The sequence below is a fragment of the Lampetra planeri genome, chromosome 34, assembly GCF_965212315.1.
Source record: "Lampetra planeri chromosome 34, kcLamPlan1.2.h2, whole genome shotgun sequence".
NCBI lineage: Eukaryota > Metazoa > Chordata > Hyperoartia > Petromyzontiformes > Petromyzontidae > Lampetra > Lampetra planeri.
Genome location: NC_136140.1, coordinates 8215301 through 8239486, shown reverse-complemented (window position 1 = coordinate 8239486; position 24186 = coordinate 8215301). Strand labels below are relative to the sequence as shown.

Below are 24186 nucleotides of genomic sequence, written 5' to 3'. Positions count from 1 at the left end.
AGAATAGACACTTTGTAAAGGCTAATAGAGACTTAACCCGGCCGCCACATAGCAAATGTAATTAAACTGATCTCTCAAACCTTACGAATAAATAATCAGTGTAGCTAAAACATCGTGCATCTTCCGGAGCATTTATTATATATTCATCACAAATGTATGATTAGTTGGGCTCTGTATGACACCCTCATTCTGTGGTCAGATCTAATTGAATGCGAATATGACCAACGCAATCCAGGCCTGTGAGAAATGTGTGAAAATAACATATCGTTTGCTTAGATCTCTCCTTAATCCTGTGCTTATGTAAATCACTCCGATGTCACTTTGTACACACATTATATATTCACTCCTCGATATCCTTACGCGAGAGAGTTGTGTATCCACTTAGACTGTTACATGAGCTTGCTCAGAGGTATGGGTGTACACGACGCATGAGAAAATATCGGAAAACCGCGTTTTGTTTCTCATTTGAATGCTTTAGATCGGTCATACAAAAGTCAAATCGATTTCCCGCTCCAATGAGCATTGAGGCGGCGCTCGACCCCCTATTTACAGCACTGATCCAGTCGGTGAAAATGTCACGTTCCTCTGGCGTAAGTGAGTCTATTCATAGGACAACCATTGTTGTTTCCACCACAAAGGAGCACTCAACCCTCAGCCGGGATTTGAACCAGCACCCTCCCGCATACGAGCCGCTCAAAGTTCAAAGTTAATTTATTAGGTATGGCCCTGTGAGCCATTCGGCTCTTGAATCGGGTGCAACCGCAACAAACAAAAAACAAAAACATGAACAAAAATACATCTTATAGTGACTATGTGCAAACAAAAAATCCAAGAAAAGACAGCAAAATATTGCAGAAAAATCACCGTAAACCAACACTGTGCAAAAATCCGAACCACAAGACAACCTAGATTAGGCCATCAGTCTAACTCTGTACAACAACAAACAAACATGACCAAACCAATTTTTTTTTTCGAAAATCACCAAAATAAAGCCATAAAAGCAATGGAACAGTGGTCATAGGAACTGTGACCGAATTTTCACAATAAACGACGTGAACAACATGTACGTGGAAGCAAATGGGGAGCACATTGCCCTCTGGCCCCAGCGATCTGTGTTCTACTACCGTCCGTGGCTAACACCAGCGGCGAGTGACATCTTCCCTCCTCTCCCCCTTACCAACCCACACTGAACCGGCGTGGTGACGTGTCGTCAAATAGCCCCCGTGACCGACACGGCGTGATGGGGAGACTTTCATCCACAAGTGGGTTGACAGAGGCTGCAAATTATTCATATTAAGTGTACGTGAGCAGGTGGAGGTCAATTTGATTCGCAGTGCTGACGTCACTGACGGCAGAGAGTCATTCCACTAACTGTCAGGTGAACGTATTCTCCTGCAATTCACCCTAACTGCTGAGAAGCGGTAAATCATCACCCACCTTGCCCCATCATGAACATATTCCAAATACACGACAGAAGTGTGCCCATTTCAGACATTAGGTAGCCAATGACAATGCTGGTTGCAAGAAGAAGATTTCATCCTCGGATTGTACGTATTAATATATGATTGTTTAATCATTGCCTTATACCTAAACCATTTGGAAGAATATCTCGCCGGTGATATACGTGTAACATGTTTTAATGGCAAATGTTCCAACTCATGTCACGTATAATTTGCGCATTCGTGTAATATGCATTTGATGCATTATTCTGCCATTGCACTTTTTACCGATATAATCCTTACACATATTTACTTTGTAGCCCAATGTTTCTCTTGAATTAATAAGAGACGTGTAATCTCATTGCGGCTCTCACTTGGTTACAGAGGTTTTGCTTACAACGTAGTTTTTTTCCCCACAGTTGTGCTGCATGCCTCTCTGCTGTGTTTTCACAACATGCTGTGAGAGCCCGAACAAAAAAAAACCCATCAGAGTAGCACACGCATTTGAGTCGTAAACATGCATGTGCACGCACACGCGTGTTTATGACTCATTTCAAGAAAACCATTTAGAACCGTAGATTGCCAGTAATTGCTGGAGTTGTTGAATGCAAATGTAGCCGAGCGGGATGTCCTGTGCTTCTAAACTGGTCCTTCCAGCAATGCAAGTGAGTGCAATTTTTAACGCAGGCTTATTTACCATGACCAGTGAAGCCATGAGTTGGGAACAGCGTTCTTCCACCGTGCTGTCACGGTTTTACATTCAATTACATTTTAAAACGGTCTGCTAAAATGTCTGCTCGTTCTAAACTCGAACGATGGCGACGTGACTGTGCAGATCAGTTTAGTGGAACAATATCAATTTTATCCCTTCGCATAAAATTGGCTTTACAGAAATTACACGAGACTAACTATACGTTGTTTGACGATCGTCACTGGGCTACCATTACCAATCTCACTGTTTCTTGGCATTTATATCGCTGAAGCACAAGCAAAACAGCACCAGAGCACCTAAACGAGACTGGTGTGTTTATGAGTCCATTATCTCGCTGGCATTTTCACAACCGCTTGCTGTGTCACAGCACATGAGTGTGTGCTTTACCGTAATATTTGTTTCATATATATGTAGAGATGCCTAGCTCCCCGATGTGTTTTCGGGTTGCACCACGTATCAGTTGGTATGACGTCCAACGTTTCACTCCACATAACTGGGAGCTTCTTCAGCAAATACATTTGGCTGACGGTGAAATAACGTTGTCCTTCCAGTCACGTGACACGGCAGGCAGCGGCTCCCAGCATGCGGAGCGCACCGTTGGGACCGTCACGCCGAACAATCGCAGGATGCCACCTGAAAACACAACCGAGACAGCTGTCCGGCACGGCCGCAAAAAAAAAAGAAAAACTATCGCAGGAGCATTTTGGAATCTTTTGCTCACGCGGCAACTTTTTTCTCGCGCTTTCACTGCCAGCGGAGTGGCTTGGGGATCACCGCAGCCGATGTCTTGGCTGACGTCCTCTTTGTCGGCTTTGGCGAGGCTGCGAGCAGTGCTGCGTCCGCGTCAAACGCAACCTATAAACCCTGGGCCCAGTTCCCATGCTGCCGCTTTTGTCCCGCGCGTTGATGACGAATGCGAGCGGTGCCAAAGCAGTTGGGGGGGCACTGCGGTAGGAACAAGATAAATGGTGGTGTGGTGTGGGGGGGGGTTCTCGCTGATTTATTTATATGCCCTGTTGTCTCAAATAATGACTCGCTTTTCGCTCGTTGCGTAAAATTGCGGTTGAGAATTAGCGGGTTTTGATAGCGTTTTTCGGGGGTTACGTATTGCGCCGATGGAAGTCACTTCGTCGTCGTAAGCTGCACAGGTTATCTAGGTGAGAACAGATGCTGAACTAAGAGGGTTTGTAAATTATTCCACAACTTGAACGAAAGTAAAGTCAACTCAACATCGGATCTTGTGAGAGAAAAACACTTAACACGCCAAGGCCGTGCTTTCTAATGTTGCATGATAAGTGTTTCAACACATTTCACACACGTGTCGTCAGAAATTTGGTGACAAAATTGCATCTCCCGGCTTTGCATTTCAAAAAAAAATTCGCAAATACTTCCCGCATTAAAACAACAAGAACGCATCACGCATGCCGCCGAAAATTATTCATTTCGCGCTCAGAAATTAAAGTTGCGGTTGTGCATCACATCGTGGAATGTCTCCACAAATTCCAAGCACATTCCCTTCTCAGTTTGCAATGATTGTTTTTTGTTGTTGTTAAAATTAATTGGATCTAAAATGAGCATCAATAGCGCGGTCTGCCTCTGGAATTTCCACATCTCCTTATTGTGGCGTTGAAGCTTTGCCCCACCGAGCGAACGCGTCCCGGCGTTGTGCCTCTCGATTCTATCTACTGTGCGTCACATCGCAGTCTTGCTTCTCTGTGACCCCACCACCCCCTCCACCACTTCCCTTCCACCTCCCACAGGCGAAGTGACGAGGAGAGCAAGCGTGGAGCTTCTGCTGGACGCTGCCAACCCCCTCTGATGTGCTATAGGGATGTGGCTGTATGAATTTGCAATTGTGGTAGCATTTGCTGCTTACCCTGCAGGTAAACAAAAAAATAACTCAAAGCAAAAATAATTTTTTTGGGTGGAAGATTTAGTTTTTTAAAAAGTTGAATTTGCAATGCAATAGTTGTTGTTGTGGTGGTATTTAAAGTGAATGTTGAGTTTGATTGTCATTGTAGTCTGACCCATTTTTTCCGTGTGCATGTTCAGTTATAGTAAAAGTAATGACCGATGATAAATGAATAAGTAAGTAATCTACACTACAGCTGATGATCAATGTCTAAGAGATTAAATGCTATTTGTTGTCGATTTCAACCAGGATTGTTTTTTTATCCTTTCCGATTGCATTACAAAGTGGACAGTAAAACTAAATAAATAAACATCGTGATATGTGATTTTTCCTATGTTACCTTTACATAATACATGTTATATATATTTATTTGTCACCAATATACATTTAAACATATTTTTTTCTCACAGTGATGCTAGCATTTTATTTTACCCAAAAGCCTCACGGCCACCTGGTGGTTTTTGTGGTGAACCTCGCTGGAATTCTTTCTCAGACCCGCGCAAATAATTAGCACTGGCTTTGCATGTGATTGCTGTAAATTATGCTCAGATTAATCTCAAACTCTGGGATATACGCCTCATTCCTGTAAGAGATGCATTTTTTGTTTAATGTACACACATTCTATTAGCCCTGCGTTCGCGTGCATGCCGTGCTTGTCTTTCGGCAACTAGGTGCATTAAAGCGAGTGTATAACAAAGCGATCAATTGTTTAACTCTCCAATACGATCGTAGTAGTAGTAGTATTTCTTAATGTGACTTTAAATAAGTATATATGTATCGTACAACTCAGAGTTAATTACAAAGCGAAGATCGAGGCTCAGTGGGATGGAAAATTACCGCGGTAACAAAGGGACGCTTGCTAATGTGGCGTTTGTTACCATAAGCATACCTGTTCCAAACAGCATACAAGCGGGTTTGGGTGTGCAGTGCAAGCACATTTTAAAAAGCAATGACTATTATTATTATTATTACCTGGAAGTATCTATTTTTTTCTTAAATGGCTGCAAAGGGCCTCAGACAATATAATGAGCATAGACTACGACTGCAGTTCCGTCTTTGTAATTTTCGTTCCATAGTTAAATAAATAAGATTGTGCTTTTTTATTGTAATTATTATTCCTGCGGTTTTTCAAGCCCAATTATATCTAGGCACGTAACAATTCCTTTTTTTTGTTGATAGACTCTGGTAAAAAATTAAAAATGTAGTTTATGCACCCATTCGTATTGGCTACAGCAAACTACCGCCATTACATTTTTACGTGATTGCGTTAAAAGAAACAATTTGTTTTATTGTTGTTGTCGATATATTTCATGAGAGAAATTACTCTATTCAGTAAATGTTACAGCAAGATGCACCTGCGATGTGCAAGTGCAAACTTCTATACTAACGATTGAAATTATTTCAGATGCATACGCCGTCAGATTAATTTTCCACGAAAGGAAAATGGGGTCCGCATTTTCACCATGAAAGCAATAGTCATCTGTTGACCATGGCTTGGCTTCAAATTGGTTTCACGATTTTGAGGGCCTTGTGAAATTGTCTTCTTATTAACGTGAATAATAATAAAAATAAAATAGAGCATTTCTCACGGTTAAAAGCGAAAAAAACACATTTACATTTAAGTTCCTCATTTCATCCCCTGAATGAGAAGTGACACATTTTCAATTTAAATCTTCTAAATGTTGGTTTTATTGTCGTTCGCACTGATAGGAAGTGGGCCATAAGAATGGGAGCACAGTGTGAAATGGCTGCAGATGCAAATGGAAGGATGCTACCAATGAAATTCCCTCCTCCCCCCGCGCACGCCCTCTCTCCCTCCCTCCCTCCCCCTCTTAACATTCCCTATTCCTCTAGCGGAACAGACAGGGGAATATGGCCCACTGTTTTTGGAGGAGCCGGAAGATGTGACATATTTGGTAGAGTCCTCTGAGAAAAAGGTCTCGTTCCGGTGTAGAGCCAGTGGACACCCTCCCCCACTCTACAGGTGAGTCCGCGGTGTGCAGCGATGGAGATTCCTCGGACACTTAAGTCCGATTGAAATTTTTAAGACGAGAGAACCATCCTCGCAACTATTTTTTTTTAGTTTAACACGCAAGCTTCCGCGACCAGTGTCATTCATTTTAAATGTGTTTTTTTTTTGGGGTTAGATCGCGTAAGTACAAATATTCTGGCAAATCGCCCGATGATGCTGGATGTAATTACCAGCGAAACGTCGTACTCAGATTGTAATTGTTGTGGATTCACTCTTCAACACACCGGTGGGCTGAAGTAGTAACTATTTGGCGTTGTGTTTTTCGTGACAAATCCCTTACTGATTGGCCATGTCCGGCGGTGGAGGGTTTCGACACATTGATACTTACGTGATCGAACCCAAAAACCTTTATTATGAATATTATTTTTTATTTCTTTTTTTTTTTATCAGGTAAGGTCCGCTGAGTTATGTGGCTCTTTTTCAGAAGCTGCCTGGCCACAAATGATAGCTCAACGGAGTGTCTTAGCACGTGGATATGTATAGCAGCCAAACACTCTAAATGCACATTGTTTCTAAATGAGGAGGGAAAAACCGGAGGACCCCGGAGAAAAATCCATGCGACCACGGGGAGAACGCGCAAACTCCAAATATACAGCAGGCGTCAGGCTTGGGACCGAACTCACGTCCTCCTGTATACCAGGCGAGATAGTTAACATCTCGCCACCACGGTGCAAACACATCGTAAGATGCTGCAGTTAGCCGACGGTGGAAGGAAACGTGTGGGTTTTGGCAAGGTGCATTATTAAATATTGATCAAATGTATTTGAAAAAAAAAAGATATTGCGATTATGTTTAACTGGTGAGCGGTGAGAGGTTAGGTGAGTTGATATTCAGAGAGTCAAATCAGGTCAATGTCTGACGAGGGTCAAGGTGGATGCCCTTTGAGTGTCGTCGCGTCAACCCCCGTCAAACGGACAGGCTGCCATTTAGTTTCAAATTAAACGCTCGCTAGAATTAATGTACATGACAATGTCACATATCCGACGCGCAGGGGACAAAGGGACAGGCGGCTATGTGAAAAGGCCACGCATGTACACATCTACGAAAAATGACAGTGATATCACCATGCACAGCCAGGATATAAGTGGAAACCCGCGTTACCGTGCGTTTAGAAATGAACACACGTTCGCGAGATCAAGAATACGATAACGCGAGCGCACAAAGGTCGGATCTGGGACTAACTATTGAAAATAACAGTGGCACCGGGCACATACATTGCACTGTTTGTGGGCGGATCATTGGTCAGGGCGAATATGCGACGGTCGGATATGCGACGTCGTGAAAGGTGTGGGCAAAGGTGGAGCACCCCAATGCCTTTGCTAGTGGAAGGGTATCACATAAACCATCACGTAAACTCCAGTCATTCTCGCAGCAGTTTTTGGCTGGTCATTAAACAAAGATGGTCACTGCATCGCGCGCTTTCATCTGCGCTTCTGCGGCCGTCTGGAACGCTCTTCCTTAGGATATTAGGAAGCCGCTGGAGCGATGCAGTTTTAAATTACCTACATTGGAAACTAATTTCTTTAGAACAGCTTTTTGTGTATAGATTGTTGTCCTTCCCCCACACCTCCGATTAGCACAATTGACTATGGCTACGTACGGTGCGAAAGAAGTTCCATATACACTAAAATTGAGCTCTCGAGAGTGTCCCTCCAAAGCGCCTTTGGCCTACTCTTCCACCGCTTACCAGAGGTATCGGACGAGGCATGCGACCTTGTGCCGCACTTTAAAGCCGCGTGCGTGTATGTGTGGTCACGTGACGTGCGGGGCATCGCGCTTCGTTCACAGGTGGCTGAAGAATGGGACGGAGGTTCCGATCACGGGACACTACAGCCTGGCAGGGGGAAGCCTGATCGTGAGAAATCCATCCGAGGGTCGAGATGGCGGCGTGTTCCAGTGCCTGGTCACCAACTCCGTCGGAAGCATCATTAGTGTGGAAGCCAGACTACAGTTTGCCTGTGAGCGCCTTCCATGATTCTTTCTCTCGCATGTATTTCTCCCCTCTGTTGTCATAAAGGGCCGTCCATAAATGACGTCACGCGATTTTGAACGATTTTTGACCCCCCCCCCCCCCCGTCGTCACACGGCATCACAAAAAGTCAGACCCCCCCTCAAATATGACGTCACAAAGCTCTGCCCCCCCCCCCCCCCAAAAAAAAAAAATGCTTCAAATCGCTTTAAACTATTGTCATTGTAGTGCGTATTTAATGTGGCGCTGCACTCTGTTATAGGAGAAAACATTTATAAAAAAAAGTCTATTCAATTAAGTAGAACGTATTATCTACATTTATTTAAAGTTGCGCATTTTGATGTGACGTCACATTTCTCACCCCCCCCCCCCCTCGTCACACATCGTCACAAATGTCTGACCCCCCCACCCCCCCAGGTGCGTGACGTCATTTATGGACGGCCCCTAACCTCGTTGAATCATCTCTTACACCTTCACTTGCGTCGTTTGTTGCTTGCCCCTTGGCATTGTGGGGGACCTTTTAGGGTTGTGTGAGCAGCGAGGGTAATATATAACACGTGGTAGGCTTTCGCCACCAATATTATTCATATTCAACGTCTTTGGGTTTAGATCGCGTTATTTATAAATGTACGACGTTTCGCTGGTAATTGCATCCAGCAAATTGCCCGATGATGCTGGATGCAATTACCAGCGAAACGTCGTACTCAAATTGTAAATGTTGTGGTTTCACGCTTCAACACACCGGTGGGCTAAAGCAGTGAACTATTTGTCTTTTGTCAACGTGACACTTTTTTAATGATTGGCCGTGTCGGGTGGTGGAGGGTTACGACACATTTATAAATAATAACGCGATCTAAACCCAAAAACGTTGATTATGAAGGGTAATAAATACTGTATCTATATATAAAAAAGACGCCGCAAGTTTAATAGTCCAGTGGCTGGCTTCTTTGCACCTACGCATTGACAAAAGAGCGGTAGGGGCGGGAGAGCTTGGCGCAACATGCAGAGGGCTCTTTGTCCAGTGGAGCGTCACGGAACGTCGACATCTTCACACGGACGTGGAGAAAAGCAATCCGTGCAGTTTTACGTGCAAAGCGTTGTTAACGGCAAACGCGGGCGTAGCGTTATTTGGGCTGAGAGGCCGTCCGTTTATGACGTCACGCACCTAGGGGGGGGGGGGTCAGACATTTGTGACGATGGGTGACGGGGGGGTGAGGAATGTGACGTCACATCAAAATGCGCAAGTTGAAATCAATATAGACAACACGTTCTACTTAACTAAATAGACGTTTTAATAAATGTTTTCTCCTACAACATCAGAGTGCAGCGCCACATTAAACACGCACTACAATGACAATAGTTTAAAGCGATTTGAAGCATGTTTTATTTTTTGGGAGGGGGGGGGGGGCAAAGCTTTCTGACGTCATTTTTGAGGATGGGGGCGGGGTCTGACTTTTTGTGACGCCGCGTGACGAGGGGGGGGGGTCAAAAAATCGTCCAAAGTCGCGTGACGTCATTTATGGACGGCCCCTGATGGCGAGTTGCGCTTCGGCGTCGGCAAGCCAGGGGGCAGGGCGCCATCGTGGGCGTCTGCGTTGGGCAGGGGTATGGGTGCTCGTGCCGTCGTTTTAATATTTCCCTCTGCGTGTTTTTTTGCGAGAGAAATGCGCGTTTTTTTTTAACTTTATTTTAGATAACGAGACCAGTAATTGTTACCATTGTGGTACAGGAAACACATTGTATTTCCGCAAAGAAATTTAGAACACAAATGCCCCATATGGATTTGAAAATGCGCTGAGTCATTTAGGACCACGGCGGTCATTTTGCGCCGTGTAATATTATTTTGTGGTTTCAAAATGTGTTCGACAACTGAATTGCATGCATTGTTCTGAAAAATTGAAGATTTCCGTAACAAAGCCCATCCATTATAGACCACTAATAAAATCTTACGTATGAGGACCCTGCTGTAGGCCAGCTCTCCATTATCGGAAATTTGTTCTTAACATATTTAGCAGCTCATTGTTAATGCATGCTCTTCATGGGTTTAGTGTTTTTTTCTATGTTAGGTGACTCTTCAATATCCGAATAGTACAACAAAAAATTGCGTGTTAACATATGTATGCAATCAATATTTATAACCAGCTATAGCCACATATGTTTTTTTTTAATTGTCCAAACATCCCATTGAAATTTCGTATCGAGATCGAATGAGCTTTTCCTGGCTAATCAAAAAGCGCAATCATTATTGTCGTTACAGCTCATTGGCAACACAATCAAACGCAATTCCGCCTGAAACTCTCTCTGAAGCCTGTGTAGGAATTATTCAGCACGCACATGTTTGCTTTGAAAGTGATGAACGTCGCATGGGAAATAAAGTAACGGATGGATTGCCGCAACAACTAGGGGAGGTAATTCCGCTATCAGTGGAGCAAGTGAGCTGTTGCAGGGCTGCACCTTTAACTTTCTGATTAATAGCCACAGCTTAATGGGGGGGGGGGGGGGGTGCAGGCCTTTGATCATTTTAGGGGGCCCTTTTTGTCTGGATGGCTACACAACTATGGGACATCCTGCGCTGGTTCTGCGATACAGAGTAGGCATGGATCGATTCGTCGATTAAAATCGATTCTCATGCTCACGGTGTGTGCATCACATCACGCGTGTTGATAATCAGTTCCATTCATATACCTTATGTGTAATGGGCTCACATTCAGGGCTGGATTAAGTTTGAATGGGAGCCCTTGGGCTGTGATGGTTTGGGCGGGCCTTCTCTGTTAAGTAAATTCCTTCCCTTGACTGTTTTACAACCACTCGTGCCCGATGCTAAACACTCCAACGTTATTCACATTGGTTATTTCACTTCTCGTTTTTAAAACGTCGTGTATACTAATCGTCGACTAGAATCAAAACAAGCAAACAAAAGTATTGTTACATTTTTTTGGCACGTTTCTGGTAGGAAAGCAGATAGTGAGATGTGTTTTCACTTAATTACCAATTTACCTTACATTATTTATCACAGTGATAAGGTATTGCATTTCAAACGGTACAAAGCACTAAATATATTTTTGTGTTCGTCCGCAATATGAGGCCCTGGGGCTGTAGCCCATGAATCCCCTTCTCGCAGTCCTTTCAGTTGCCACGAAAAAAAAAATCCATTCTTGAAATTGAATGACGACCACGAACTGTGACCGTTCATTGGCTCGCAAGGGAATGGGCCAAATCGTCGCTGTCCTAATACACAGGAGCCCAGGGGTTTCCCTTCTACGTGTGAGCAGGGTTGTCAGGATCATTTCGCGACGCCACTATATGTCATACGATATATAAGCCAAGCCAATCGTATTATGCGTTTTGTAAAACGCATTGTGTTGCATACCGTGGCTTGTCTTTTTTATATTGCGTTTCCTGACGAAAATTTTAAGTCATGAAAACAATACTAATCGTCCAGAATGATAATTCGTAAAAAAAATCGTACAAAATGTAACATGTGAAATCCAATTACAATTGTATGGGAAATGGTTATCACCGTAATCGCCGTAATCGTCAAATTTTAAATCTTATTGTGAAAAATGCTATCGTGGTGACCATAGTCCTCATACACGGGGGCCCAGGGTTGCTCTGGTTGTTGAGTATGTGAGGAAGCCGTTGACTCCCGGACATAGTCAAAGATCCCCCCTGTAGTCTGCACAGGCTGTTGGGGCAAGTGCTGTTAGTGAGCCGCAATGAACTCCCACGCACGCACATCCATAATTGGTATGCGGCGGTGGCCTCGTGCTGCTGCGATGGCTCCGTCACATCACCATCTGCTCCAGCAACGTCTCTTTGCACCGGGGGTTGATGTTACATCCCAGGCATCCTGTAATCCGTATGGTCATTGTACATTATTATTACCCAAGGGCCATGCGCTGTGACCTCTACTGCTGCCTGCTCACCCCCCTTCCCCCATCGCTTCATTTCTCACAACAGTAATGCTTAGCTCACTGGATTTGCAATCTGATTCGATCTTGCCGCTCGGCAGTTGAAACGATACGGCATGTTTCTAAAATACCCCTGCCACTGTCCACCCAGCAGTGGAAGTGGGCACAGTGCGTTGATTTGATTGGCAGGTCGTCTGTGAATCAACGTGCATTTAGAGTATTTGGCTGTGATACATTTCCACGTGATGAGCCACTTCGTTGAGCCATCATTTGTGGCCAAGTCGCTTCTAAAAACGAGCTATAATAGCTCAGTGGGCCTTACCTCGTAAAATAAAATAGTTTACATCATGGAACCTCCTTTGCCAGTACTAAAATTTGTGAATAGGTTTTCCCCTTTTTTCTGCCAACAAAACAGGTGTTAAGTTGTTAAAACACAAAACTGAAACCTTTCACAAAGGCCTCATGTCTGCATTAACCACAATACTTGTGGTCAGAATGCAAACAAAAACATACTCTGATAATATATGCTTTCTTTCGAGCCTTGTCTAGAGGACGCCAAAAGGAAAAATTTGAGACAGATGCCATCCAGGCATCCACCCAACGTCCCTCCTTTTGGAAGAGGTACATAGATGACACGTTCGTCATCTGGCCACATGGCCTACCAGCTCTGGACCAATTTTTCAACCACATCAATTTCATACACCCAGCCATCAAATTAACCATGGAGGTGGAAAAGGATGGCAAGTTACCATTCTTGTATGTTTTAATCGAAAAGAGACCAGATGGTTCATTGGGACACTCTGTTTACAGGAAAGCCACCCATACGGATGCCTACCTAAAACCTGACTCCCACCACCATCCAGCCCAGAAGAATTCCCTCATCAAAACTCTATACCATATAGCTTGATGTATTTTGAACCATAACCACAAAGCCAGTGAACTGAAACACGTACACCAAGCCCTCAAGAAGAATGGATATTCAGATTACACATTCCGTAAAGCTATCACCCCAACTGTTGGGAAATAACTATCTGAGGAACCAATCAAAACAAAAACTTGCCATACATAGCAGGGGTCACCAAAAATATTTCCAAAATCATGAGCAAACACAAGATCCAGGTTCGATTCAACACAGTACATAAAATTCGTGATTTGATCCCATCTGTAAAGGATGGGATCCCTGACATGCAATACCCCGGTGTCTACAAACTAAAGCTGTGTCTGCAGCAGCTGTTACATTGGGGAAACTAAGCGACATGTCTCGGACCGTGTTCGTGAACATGAGGCAGATCTGAAACACGGCAGGACCAATAGCTCAGCTGTGGCTGATCATTGTTTTAATGCTGTGGGCACACACGAAAAAGATTTTTCCAAGACGAAGGTACTCTGCCAACTCACTGGCTATCAGCAAAGTTTCGTTAATGAAGCCATCCAGATAAATAAACACAGACACCATTTCAACCGAGAAGATGAGTACAAACTGAGCAATCATTGGAAGGACGTTATTAACCAGGTTAAGTCATAACTGTCTGTGATGTTTAGTAGTTATTTTCGACTCTCTGGTGTTACATGAACAGGTTAAATGTCTCACTAACACAGCCACCGTTGCTCGTTTTCCTTGATGTGTCGGTGGCTCTGCGATCTTACATTGACATGCTAATCTCTCACAATACAATGGCCACCTCTGCAGTTCGTCGTCGGGGAGGTAGCTCAGCTCTCCCATCTTACATTGACATGCAAATGTCATCACTAGCCCCACCCACTTCGCTTATGACCTTTGGGCTACACCCATCTCAAACCTATATACATCCTGCCTCAGCAGCTATCTCGCTACTTTTGACGATTGCTTGTGTTGCGATTGAAACTTCGTGATAATTTTATTATTTTTTCTGTCTACGTGGCTTTTCTATCTACGTACCGAAAGACCCAAACAATATGAATTCCTGCAGTCACGAAAGCTTTAAGTCAACATCTTAACACCTGTTTTGTTGCCAGAATAAAGGGGAACACCTATGTTGTGATTGTGAATAGTTAAACTATATAGTGCTGGAAGTGTGGAGACTCCCACGTCTTCCAAGACATCGCGCTGACATGAAAGAGTAGGCCAAATACGCTAAAAGAGTAGGCTAAATATTCGATAAAGAGTCGCCTTCTGTGAATAGAGCTGCACATTTCCCTTGTACATTGAAGCCCCTTGAAACCAGACTAACGGGAAGTGGGGGAGAGCCTTTCTGATTTGTGGGAGATGTCAGGCAGTCTGAAAAAGATTTCAACTTTAGAAAATCGTATTATTTTTAATTACGCACACATTTATATTGGCGAATCTAAGACATTTTATTAGAACTCAATATCAATATAAACATGCAGGATTTTAAAATGTTACAATAAAAAAAAATCACCACCATACAAGTGAAGCACAAAAGCTAAGCTTCACTGGATGCGAAAGGTTGAATTAATTTTACCAACGGGCTTGAGGCATTAATTTAGTTTATTTGTAAAGTAAACGTACAATAAGTGTGAAAGAAATGAGGGCGCAATAAGAAAGGACGTGGCATGCAAGGGAATGGATTCCTCAATTTCATACGACAGATATGAGTGCGTAGCATTACAATTGCTCTTTCACTTGCACACAATGTCTTCTACCGTACAAAGATTAATGAGCACGCATACAACATATTCCGGTCAAAGTTTTAGTTTTGTTTTATCTTTTCAATCGTTTTGATGTATCGATGCAGGGAAGTCCTTCTGGCTTAACCCAAAATTCTGGCTTCCTTGAGCATGGTTTGGAGAGGTATTCACTTTGTTCCTCACTTCTGTATTCCCTTGCAGACTTGGAAAGTTTCCGGAGCAAGCACCGGGGCACGGTGGCCGTGAGACAGGGCCAGGGAGTGGTGCTCATATGTGCTCCTCCACCCTATTCTGGCGGTAAATGAATGCTCTCTGCTTGCCACTTTCCACGCACTATCAACGCCGGAAAACCCGGAGGACGCATACAGCACCAAGCTTTGCCAAATGAGGGTCAAAGGCAAAGAGAGAGAGTCCATTATTTTTTAGTCAGCTTGAATTTATAAAGTATGTTTATTATCAGGTTTTATTTTGGCACAAGTAAAAATCCCACTGGGCAATAAATACTTCTTTTCGATGGGGAACTGGTTACAGAAATCTGGTTACTGCAAAAAGACACGAACAAAAGCATCAAAGTATAACTATACTTGGTCATGTTCTGATTGTTAAAGCCATGCATCAACATGGTTCGACAAGCAATACAAGGCGAATAGGACACATCACACATGTTTTGTTTTATAACTTAAAGTCTGAGAAGCAGAGAGATCAATTGCACGTACAACTTGAAAGACAATCCGATGCCCAAAAGTTATTTAAAGTAGTAAAAAGGTGGTTACGATTTTTATTCCATACATCCCCGCAAGATTATTCCAGAGATCACGAACAGCCTCCCGGAAGGAACTCAAACCCAGTTTGTTTGTCATATATTGGGGGACTTCGAGCAGGAACAGAGAGTAGCTGCTAAGGATGCAGAAATTGGCCTGTGGGATTAAACGATCCGGAATATATTTAGCAGATTTTATCAAAACACTTGAAAGGGTGAAAATGGCTCGATGCTGCGCCCTGCGTCGATGACAGAGCACATGCTGCCCAATCTGGCACGAAGCACTGGAGACTGTCAAAAAACATAGAACACTTTGGCACGCTGTGCCCATCAGCCAGCAATGTTGCACGCTGTGGAAGTAAATCGAGCGAGACTCTTTATTTCAAATCAATATTTCACAATTTAAATATCTGGAAGGAAAACGTGCAGCTTCGGCTTCGTTTTAGGTGTAACCGCTTTCAGGAAAGTTACCCATATAATGCTGCTGTGAAATTTCGATTGAAAGCTTTCGTGACTGCAGGGATTCATCTTCTTGGTTCTTTCGGTAAAGTCACGTAGAAGGGAAGTAATAAAATAATAAAAATAATAAAATAATAAAATAATTCTCACGACGTTTCGGCCACAACGCAAGCAGCCGTCCTCAGGTGAAGACCAGGTCAGACGCTGAATGAATTCCTTTAGAATTTTTACCTACGTGACTTTACCGAAAAAACCTAAGAATATGAATCCTTGCAGTCACGAAAGCTCCAAATCTAGAATTAAGGGTACACCACAGTTAATCGATTGGCAGGGCAATTGTGGTGCGAACAAGCCTCTTCTGAGATGCCTGGCTCGCGTGGAAGAGTAGGCCCAATACCATCTACGGGGGCTTGCTAGATATCCCTATGGTGGAGGCCTTTTACCAGCAGTGGCGTGAGCGAGGGATCGCAGGGCTGCACCTTTAAACATTTCATGAATTTACCTGTGCCTCCATAAAAGGCTTCTCGGTAATTGTGGAGCTAATACTAAGGGGAAGGATCAGCCTGCCTTGCTATAGCTTGAGCTATGTGGCCTCTTGTGTTCCAGCTCTTTGTTGCATATGGGCTTTATGGATAAAAATATAGATACACGCCTACATCGTCATGATTAAAGTTCATCTCTGCTGTTGGGGGATTAGAGGTGAAAGGGTTAAGAGGGAGGCTGCTGTTTTGTGTGGCATATATCGACCTCGTATCTGTTGCGTTTCTGAGATGCCAAGTAATTTGAGGCTTGCCCAGAGGTTTTAAATCCTGTAGGGATTTCATTTCCTTTGCGCTTGAACCCATCTGATGAATCATGCACGGTGGCGTCAATACTATCACGTAATGCCAGTGTATTCTCGATCAATATTGAGCAGAATGTGAAATTATTTGTGGCCGCGTCCGACCGAAAGCACCGTTTCGCTGCAGATGATAATTTAAAAAAATGACGATGATGAATTTCACGGCAGGATAATTCATTTACTAAAGCTCTGAGCTAATTTGCATCACAGCTCAGTAAGCAAATTACAATATGCATCAAATTACATCTCGATTGTTTATTTGGACAAATGCACCGGCACATCCTGATTGCACATAAGCGTTATTCAACAAGTTATGAAATTTATTATTTCATTGTCTTTCTTACATTTGTATTATTTAACAACGAAAATAATGCGTGTTATTTGAAGTAAGGTTTCATATGAATTCCATTTTTTACGTTAAATTGTTAACTTTGCGACACATGTTTTCGTTCAACTTTCAAGGGGACATAAAATCGTGAAATCAGTTGGACGACAATTGCAAACACAAACGATGCCTATAGCACCACCGATTAGCACGGTTGGCTACGTACGGCGTGAAAGAAGTTCAACATACATACAATGTAAACGTTGCATTTGTTCTAACCAAATATTCAGTGCCCCTCTAACCCCAATCTCCAACCTTCTAGAGAAGCAAGGAGGGCGGCTGGGAGAGGGGGGGCACGGATATATTTTCTGGAGCTCAGCCCTAGGCAGTGTGCGCTGTGCGATAGGTCGAAAGGTCAGCGGGGGGCTGACCTATTTTGCTCTTCGTCCACAGAGCTGACGTTTGTCTGGCTCTTCAACGAGATGTACGACTACATGCGTTCGGACGGGCGGCGCTTCGTGTCGCAAGTGACTGGAAACCTCTACATCGCCAAGGTGGAGGCGACCGACGTGGGGAGCTACACTTGCATGGTCCACAACACGGTGACCAACACTCGCGTGGCCAGCCCTCCGACTCCTCTCCTCATCAAGTCTGGAAGTGAGAGAGGAGGAAAAACGTCCCTCTGTTGTTGGCAGTTTTTTTGTTGTTGCATGGCAGCAGCGAGCAGGCAATACCAGACTCACACATCATCACCTCCACACCTCCACCTCCCCCACCCCAACCGCCCCTATTTTAAGTGGTTCATTTAATTTAAAATAACTGGCTACCTCCAGCCCATGAGTGGCTGTTTGTGCACGGGCTGGCCTGCTGGAATGTTCCACGTCATGTCGCGGGGATGACACCTCGGCTTGAGCCACCGTGGGTGTTGGCTCTTGTAATCTTTGTATCACCTTGGACTGTGGCGGCGCGTGTATATTGCAGGGGGAGGCAGGGTAGGGTTTGACGTCCACTTTAATTGGCATTAGGACACACGTTGGGATCGAAGGCCACTTGGCTGAGGAACGTCATCCCCGTGACGGCCTTGCCAACGCACTGCTCAGCATGCTGAGGTTGCACTTACCATATGTCTGTGAATATGTTAGCGACGGCAGGACATAAACTGGTCACTTCGCTGCGACGGTGCCCACTGAGCCGTGAATGATTTTCCCCCGAGTCAAAACATCTCTGAAATAAAAAATAATAGGCAATATCTCGCCCTAACATGAAATCCGCAATACTCCACAAGTTTGCTGGATATAAGCACACCTCTTGAAAGTCAGGGTAGCTGTGCTTATATCAGAACTGTGCTCAAATAATGAAAAAAATAAGAATGGGAAATGGCAAAAGGCCCCATACATATGTGCTTAAATAAGGTGAGCTCATATCCAACGTCAACTGTAATTGCAATTTATTGTACATTTTTCACTTCGCTGTTGTATGAAGGCCTTTTTACACCTGTGGTGTCAGCTTCGTCATCGGGGTTGTTTTGACGATGCTTGGTATGGGAGGGAGCACCAGTTAAGATTTCACTCACTGCCACGGGTGCGGAGTTAACTGAGGCCAGAAATAAAACATACGTTGCAGGCTTCATGTCATGGTGCGCCTGCCACTGCACCATCATTCCTCTCCACTCCATAACAACAAAAATCAATAGGTTATTTTATATATATATTTTAAAGCTGCCTGGTTCATAGGTTTTGTTTGAATTATCTTGCAGGAAGCATGGGGGAGTACGAACCGAGAATCGAAGTGGGCTTTTCACCAAAGACTCACACCCTGCTGGGTCACACTGTCAGGCTGGAATGTTTTGCTCTCGGAAAGTAAGTCCAATTAATTATTGAAACATTTCACCTACAGCTTTGGCTGTGGTAGTGGTAACCATTACGTTCCCAAAAAGCCACGATGACTGCAAATAGTGACAGACGATACAGAGGTGTAATGGTACACCGTGAATTGCCAACCACTGTCAACTTGAATGTAGTCATCTGCAAGTAATGGATTTGTCTTTCTGGTAAAAAAAAAATGTTCCAAGGTGACTATGCCTACGCATCAATGCAGCTGCTGTTTCCATTCTCACTCTCAAACACCCACCGGCTTCGATAGCGCATTCGCACATTTGCAGTCATTGATTTTCCCGACATAATGAGGTGGACAGCCAGGAGTGAGGGAGCGTGACGAGATCAGGCGTGTCACCCAGACCGTGTCACAAACACAGACCACGTGCAAGAGTGTGACGCTTGTTACGCAGTGGTTCCACAGACACCCTTGCCGAATGTGGACCTTTCAGCTGCATTGTAAATCGGAAAGCGCACCTTAATATTCGACGTAAAACAATCAAAGCCTTGCGCTCGTGTTTTGCTCTCAACTCTACAGTGCACCACGTTATAGAATTAAGCTTTCGTAACCGCAACGTATCGGTGAACGCAAGCACATTAGATACGTAGTAAAACAATTTCATTATTCGTTATTTTCCTTTTTTTTTACATAGGTGAGTTCCATTAAGCCGCACGCAGCACATGTACAATGAGTCACTCCTTCTCGCTGGAGGATGAAAAGCGGAATTCTCTTCGGTACTTGCACCACGACACTGCCACGTTGATGGCTTACTCTTGCAGATAGCACGGGGGATACGTTGAGGTCCCGTAGAGAGTGTCACAACAGTGGGCTCCAATCTTCCTCTGAGTATGACGCCCCTGTTGACAGCGCACCTGGCGACATGTGAGTGAAGCCAACGTGGGACATTAAAGCAACACTCCTATGCCTCAGAGCTTCACAGGCGCGTGAGACGGATCGGCCACTCACCCCAACCCAGCCACTGGCTATTTCTATGTATTAAGATCTAATTGCTTAAAACGCCTCCAAACCTAAGACCAGGCTTGTGCTTAGCATTCGCAATGATGGATTTATTCTCTTGGCTGCGCAAGCGATGGCTGTTTGGAACATCGCAGTCGACATACATATGCCTTGCCGCGAGCTATTTACTGCTTGTTGCTGCTTGCAAAATGGTTATCAAATTAACCACCGCGCAATATTTTTTTTATCAGGAAGGCTTTAGCACTGCCAATTAAGGAATTAGATTAAATGGACGCGGTATTGTTTGTTATATGAGGTGCAGGACATCGCGAAAGGAGAAGCAATATACAACTGACACTTGCATCAGAAACGTATCGATTTCCTTTCCCAGCCCCGTGCCCGTAATATCGTGGAGGAAAATAGACGGACAACTACCAAGTAAAGCATATCTGATGGAAGCGAATGCAGTTTTGGAGATACCCAATTTCCAGCACGAAGACGGTGGCAATTATGAGTGCAATGCAGAAAACGTGGCCGGAAAGAACTCTGCTCAAGGGAAAATAACAGTGTACGGTAAGATGCGTCATCCACCTTCACGGAACCAACACGGACATCGATCTTTGTTCAATCGGTTTTTTTTTTTCATAAAAAAAATCATGCAAACATTCTGAGAAATATCTGTGAGATGAAGCAGCTCCTTTTTACATGTGCCCTGGAGCGATCAGAGGGGGTTACATTTTAAATTGCATTTTATCTTGTGTTTTATCTCACGTTTTATCTCACGTTTTGCGAGCATGGTATTTCCAGTCGATTGGTCAGTGCACTTTAGTGAATCGGGGGATGAGGGGGTGAGCGAATAGAACCCGGTTTTGAAATCACTCACCAACTGATGTTAACCGTGGCTGGAAATGAAGCTGCACTTGTTCGATTCATAGCACAGCACGCTATCCCCTGTACTCATGCTCCGCCATGTAAGCTTCATGTTCACGGTCAAATGCCTCCAATGGCTGAACACTATACTTTCCCAAAAATGCATTGCTGTCCCAGTCGTTATATGCGCGCTGTCGGTCTGATTCCTCGGCATTGTTTGGGTTTGGTTTCAACCGAACACACCTCTCCCAACCAACACATGGTGGATACACGTGGCTCACATGAATACCTCCACTCAGCTGTGCGCGGTGAATGAATGCCACTGTCTTGGAACCACCACTTCATTGAGCGCGCCCTCGTGACAAGCGGCGCAGTTACGTTTTTTCAAAAGTGCCGACCGGGCTCTGGCATCATCGATCAGTGCCGATCGTGTGCAGTTGCCAAGCACATCTCAGCGTCCAGACCCGCGGTTCTTCCGTGATCAATGCTCACAATGATCGGGCTCCGTTTGTGCATTAAAGGTGCATTTCTCCATCGCTTGCGGAATCCTCAAGTCGCCATCAGAGTGTGCACAGCACAGCTATCATCAAAAGTGGGGTGGAAGTGGCACTCTGACAACAACATCGCTCCAATGAATCTTAATTTGGAGCTTTCGTGACTGCAGGAATTACTCTTTGGTTCTTTCGGTAAAGTCACGTATGAAGAATTTTTTTTTTAATAGCATACGACGTTTCGATTGCAACACAAGCAATCATCAGGTATAAATGAAATAGCAACAAAAATCTAACCAGAAAACTATAGACAGACATATAAGCATTACATTACATTTCGATATTTTGCTAGGTTATTTAATTTAGTGTGTCTTTCTCCCGCTCTCCTAATTTTCAAGCTTGCGTACTTTACAACGCGTCGTGCTACTCATTGACATGCTAATTTTTTCTCTAACCCCCTCCCTCTCTCCGCCCCCGCCCCCTCTCTCTATTTAAGGCCTAGTCACAGAGACGTTCTCTCTCTCTGTGTGCCTGTGTGTGTTCTCTCTCTATGTATCTTGGTGATATCTGTCTGCTTATATGTCTGTCTATAGTTTTCTGGTTAGATTTTTGTTGCTATTTCATTTATACCTGATGACGATTGCTTGTGTTGCAATCGAAACGTCGTGTGCTATTATTTAATTTATTATTTTATCTTTATCCGTGACTTTACCAAAAGAGCCAAAGAGTAATCGCTCCAAAGGCCATGGCACGCACGAAGCCCACACCTTAACCCTACGGAGCCATTACGGGATATGTTTGATCAGTTCGGTGCCACAACGTATCATGCAAACAATATTAAACCAGGTGCGTGGTGTTTTATTCCACGTAACGTGAATACGTCCATATGTGCTGTTACGTGCAATTACAGACGTCGCTGGTTCGATTGCCCAGCAGCAGTTGAAACAATGGGGCGAATTTCGTCTATGCATCCGCGTCTCTCTGTCCAGTTTCATGAATTGCAGGCCGTTACCTTTGACACATGCGAAAGGAAGTGACGCGGCAGTGATTTGTGCACTGCGCTATGAACCTGGTAATATGAGTTTGATTCCTGGGAACGCCTAACATCAGAGGCGAGCGTTATCTGAATCAAGTCTGAGCCACCCTTTCACTAACACGCATTAACCAGCATGATGAAGTATAGTCAAACAACCCCTGTGACAGCTACGGCTTGGGGAGGAGGCCTTCATCCATCAATGCATTGACAAAGGGCTGTAAACTGTTCATTAATTAAACATCATCTGTAGAATATTTTCGACATCAAAATACATAACTGTTGGGCCACTAAAAGTCCAACTCTCCACTCACTGCTTGAATTCGCCTTCATGAAATTGAGTATGAATAATTGTGGTCTTGTGTTTTGTTATCGGTTATGACAACAGGATTTAGGTGCTTCTTTTATATTTTAAGCTATGATAAAGTTAACATTTAGCTTAAGCTGTTAAGTAAAACAAGTTTTACCTGTTGTTTTAATCGTACAGTTGAAGTCATGTAATTGTTTTCTACTCAGTTGTCAATTTTTTTTTATCACCAATGGGGCTAATGTTTAATTTCATTCAAAAAACTCAAATTTTCAATACGCCTTTGTAAAATGTAACATATATTATGATGTATGATAATTAAAAGTGAAAGAAAGAGGCAGAAGATTGTGTGCTGAGCCCAGAGGCCTAATCCCATTTCCTATCAGACTAAAACCTACCGCAAACATTTTTTTTTGATTTGTGGAGCCAAGTGAAACGTTTAATGTGCTGGCAAATGAACTGTTACATTAATCACATCTTCCACGCATAAGTAGGGAGAATGCAACATGTGCACATGAGAATGTGATATTAATCAAACCGCGGATGGCGGCTGCTGTTAAATTAAGATGTACATTATGTTTCATGCACTGGCAAGCCAATGTGAAAATTGCGAAATCAGATGCACGGAAGAGTTACCGATCCGTGCCTCTTAAAGAATAATTAAAATATCTAATTAGCATTCGGTGACCTGCTAACACAATTATACAGTCTTGATTTGAAGTGTTCGTGACTGCAGGAATCCATACTCTTTGGTTCTTGCGGTAAAGTCACGTGGGTAGAAAAAAAAGAAATCACTATTTATTTTATTTTTCGACCTACGTGACTTTACCGAAATAACCAAAGAGTACAATTATACAGCTTTTACATTATTCCACATACATGCTTTGTAGGCTTTTGTTCAAGGTTACACAGACACGTGAAATTAATCAAATTATAAGGTACAATTACAACACATATCTTAGTTTAACTCTATAATGTAACTGCTCGTATTATGGTGAGCAGATTAATGGTTTAGTTTATTAATGTCACGTGGTCAAACAGCCTGTAGCTTTAGCATTGTTCCTCGTTTCCAGGTTATATATTTTCTCTCTGAAGTATTAAATTATTGTCACGTAACAAATCGACAATATTACACGAACATGAATGCATGCTCAATAATAAATTCCCTGTAGTGCAAGTCGGCTAGGGAAGATTAATTTTAGACTAATAATAGTCCAATTGAAAATTCACTTACAGAAACATGAAACGGATATAGAGTGACTATTGTACTCATATGTAAGCAGACATGGCTTTATGTCAAACGGAATTGCAAGCTAAGTTATCATAAATTGTTGACAGTTCAGCATCAAATTGTGATTTGGTTTGTATAGTATTGAAGGATTTGAGAATAGGTTTTCCCCTATTTTCTGGCAACAAAACAGGTGTTAAGATGTTAAAACACCAAACTGAAACCTTTTACAAGGAATCATGTCTGCATTAACCACAATACTTGTGGTCAGAATGCAAACAAAAAACATACTCTGATAATATATACTCTAATATTTAAGGATAGTTGAAGCGATGGAATTCCAGGTGTTTGAGGCAGTAGCAGAAAATGAGTGACAACCATCCGAGTTCATTTTTTCTTCTTCTTGGTACAATGCACTTTAGTCTTGTGGGGCATCT

The 24186-nt window shown here is 43.5% G+C and overlaps 1 protein-coding gene across 1 annotated transcript in view; it reads left to right on the top strand.

The window, feature by feature from the left end:
- The first annotated feature begins 3917 nt into the window (after positions 1–3917).
- LOC144730096 (contactin-4-like) overlaps positions 3918–24186 on the top strand; it is an 84084-nt gene continuing 63815 nt past the window's right edge. The window contains exons 1-7 of the mRNA XM_078610654.1: positions 3918–4034; positions 5918–6047; positions 7884–8053; positions 14805–14900; positions 17442–17645; positions 18745–18847; positions 20212–20393. Coding sequence (XP_078466780.1) covers positions 3983–4034; positions 5918–6047; positions 7884–8053; positions 14805–14900; positions 17442–17645; positions 18745–18847; positions 20212–20393 — 937 coding nt within the window. The 5' untranslated portion in view covers positions 3918–3982. The remainder of the gene's footprint in view (positions 4035–5917; positions 6048–7883; positions 8054–14804; positions 14901–17441; positions 17646–18744; positions 18848–20211; positions 20394–24186) is intronic.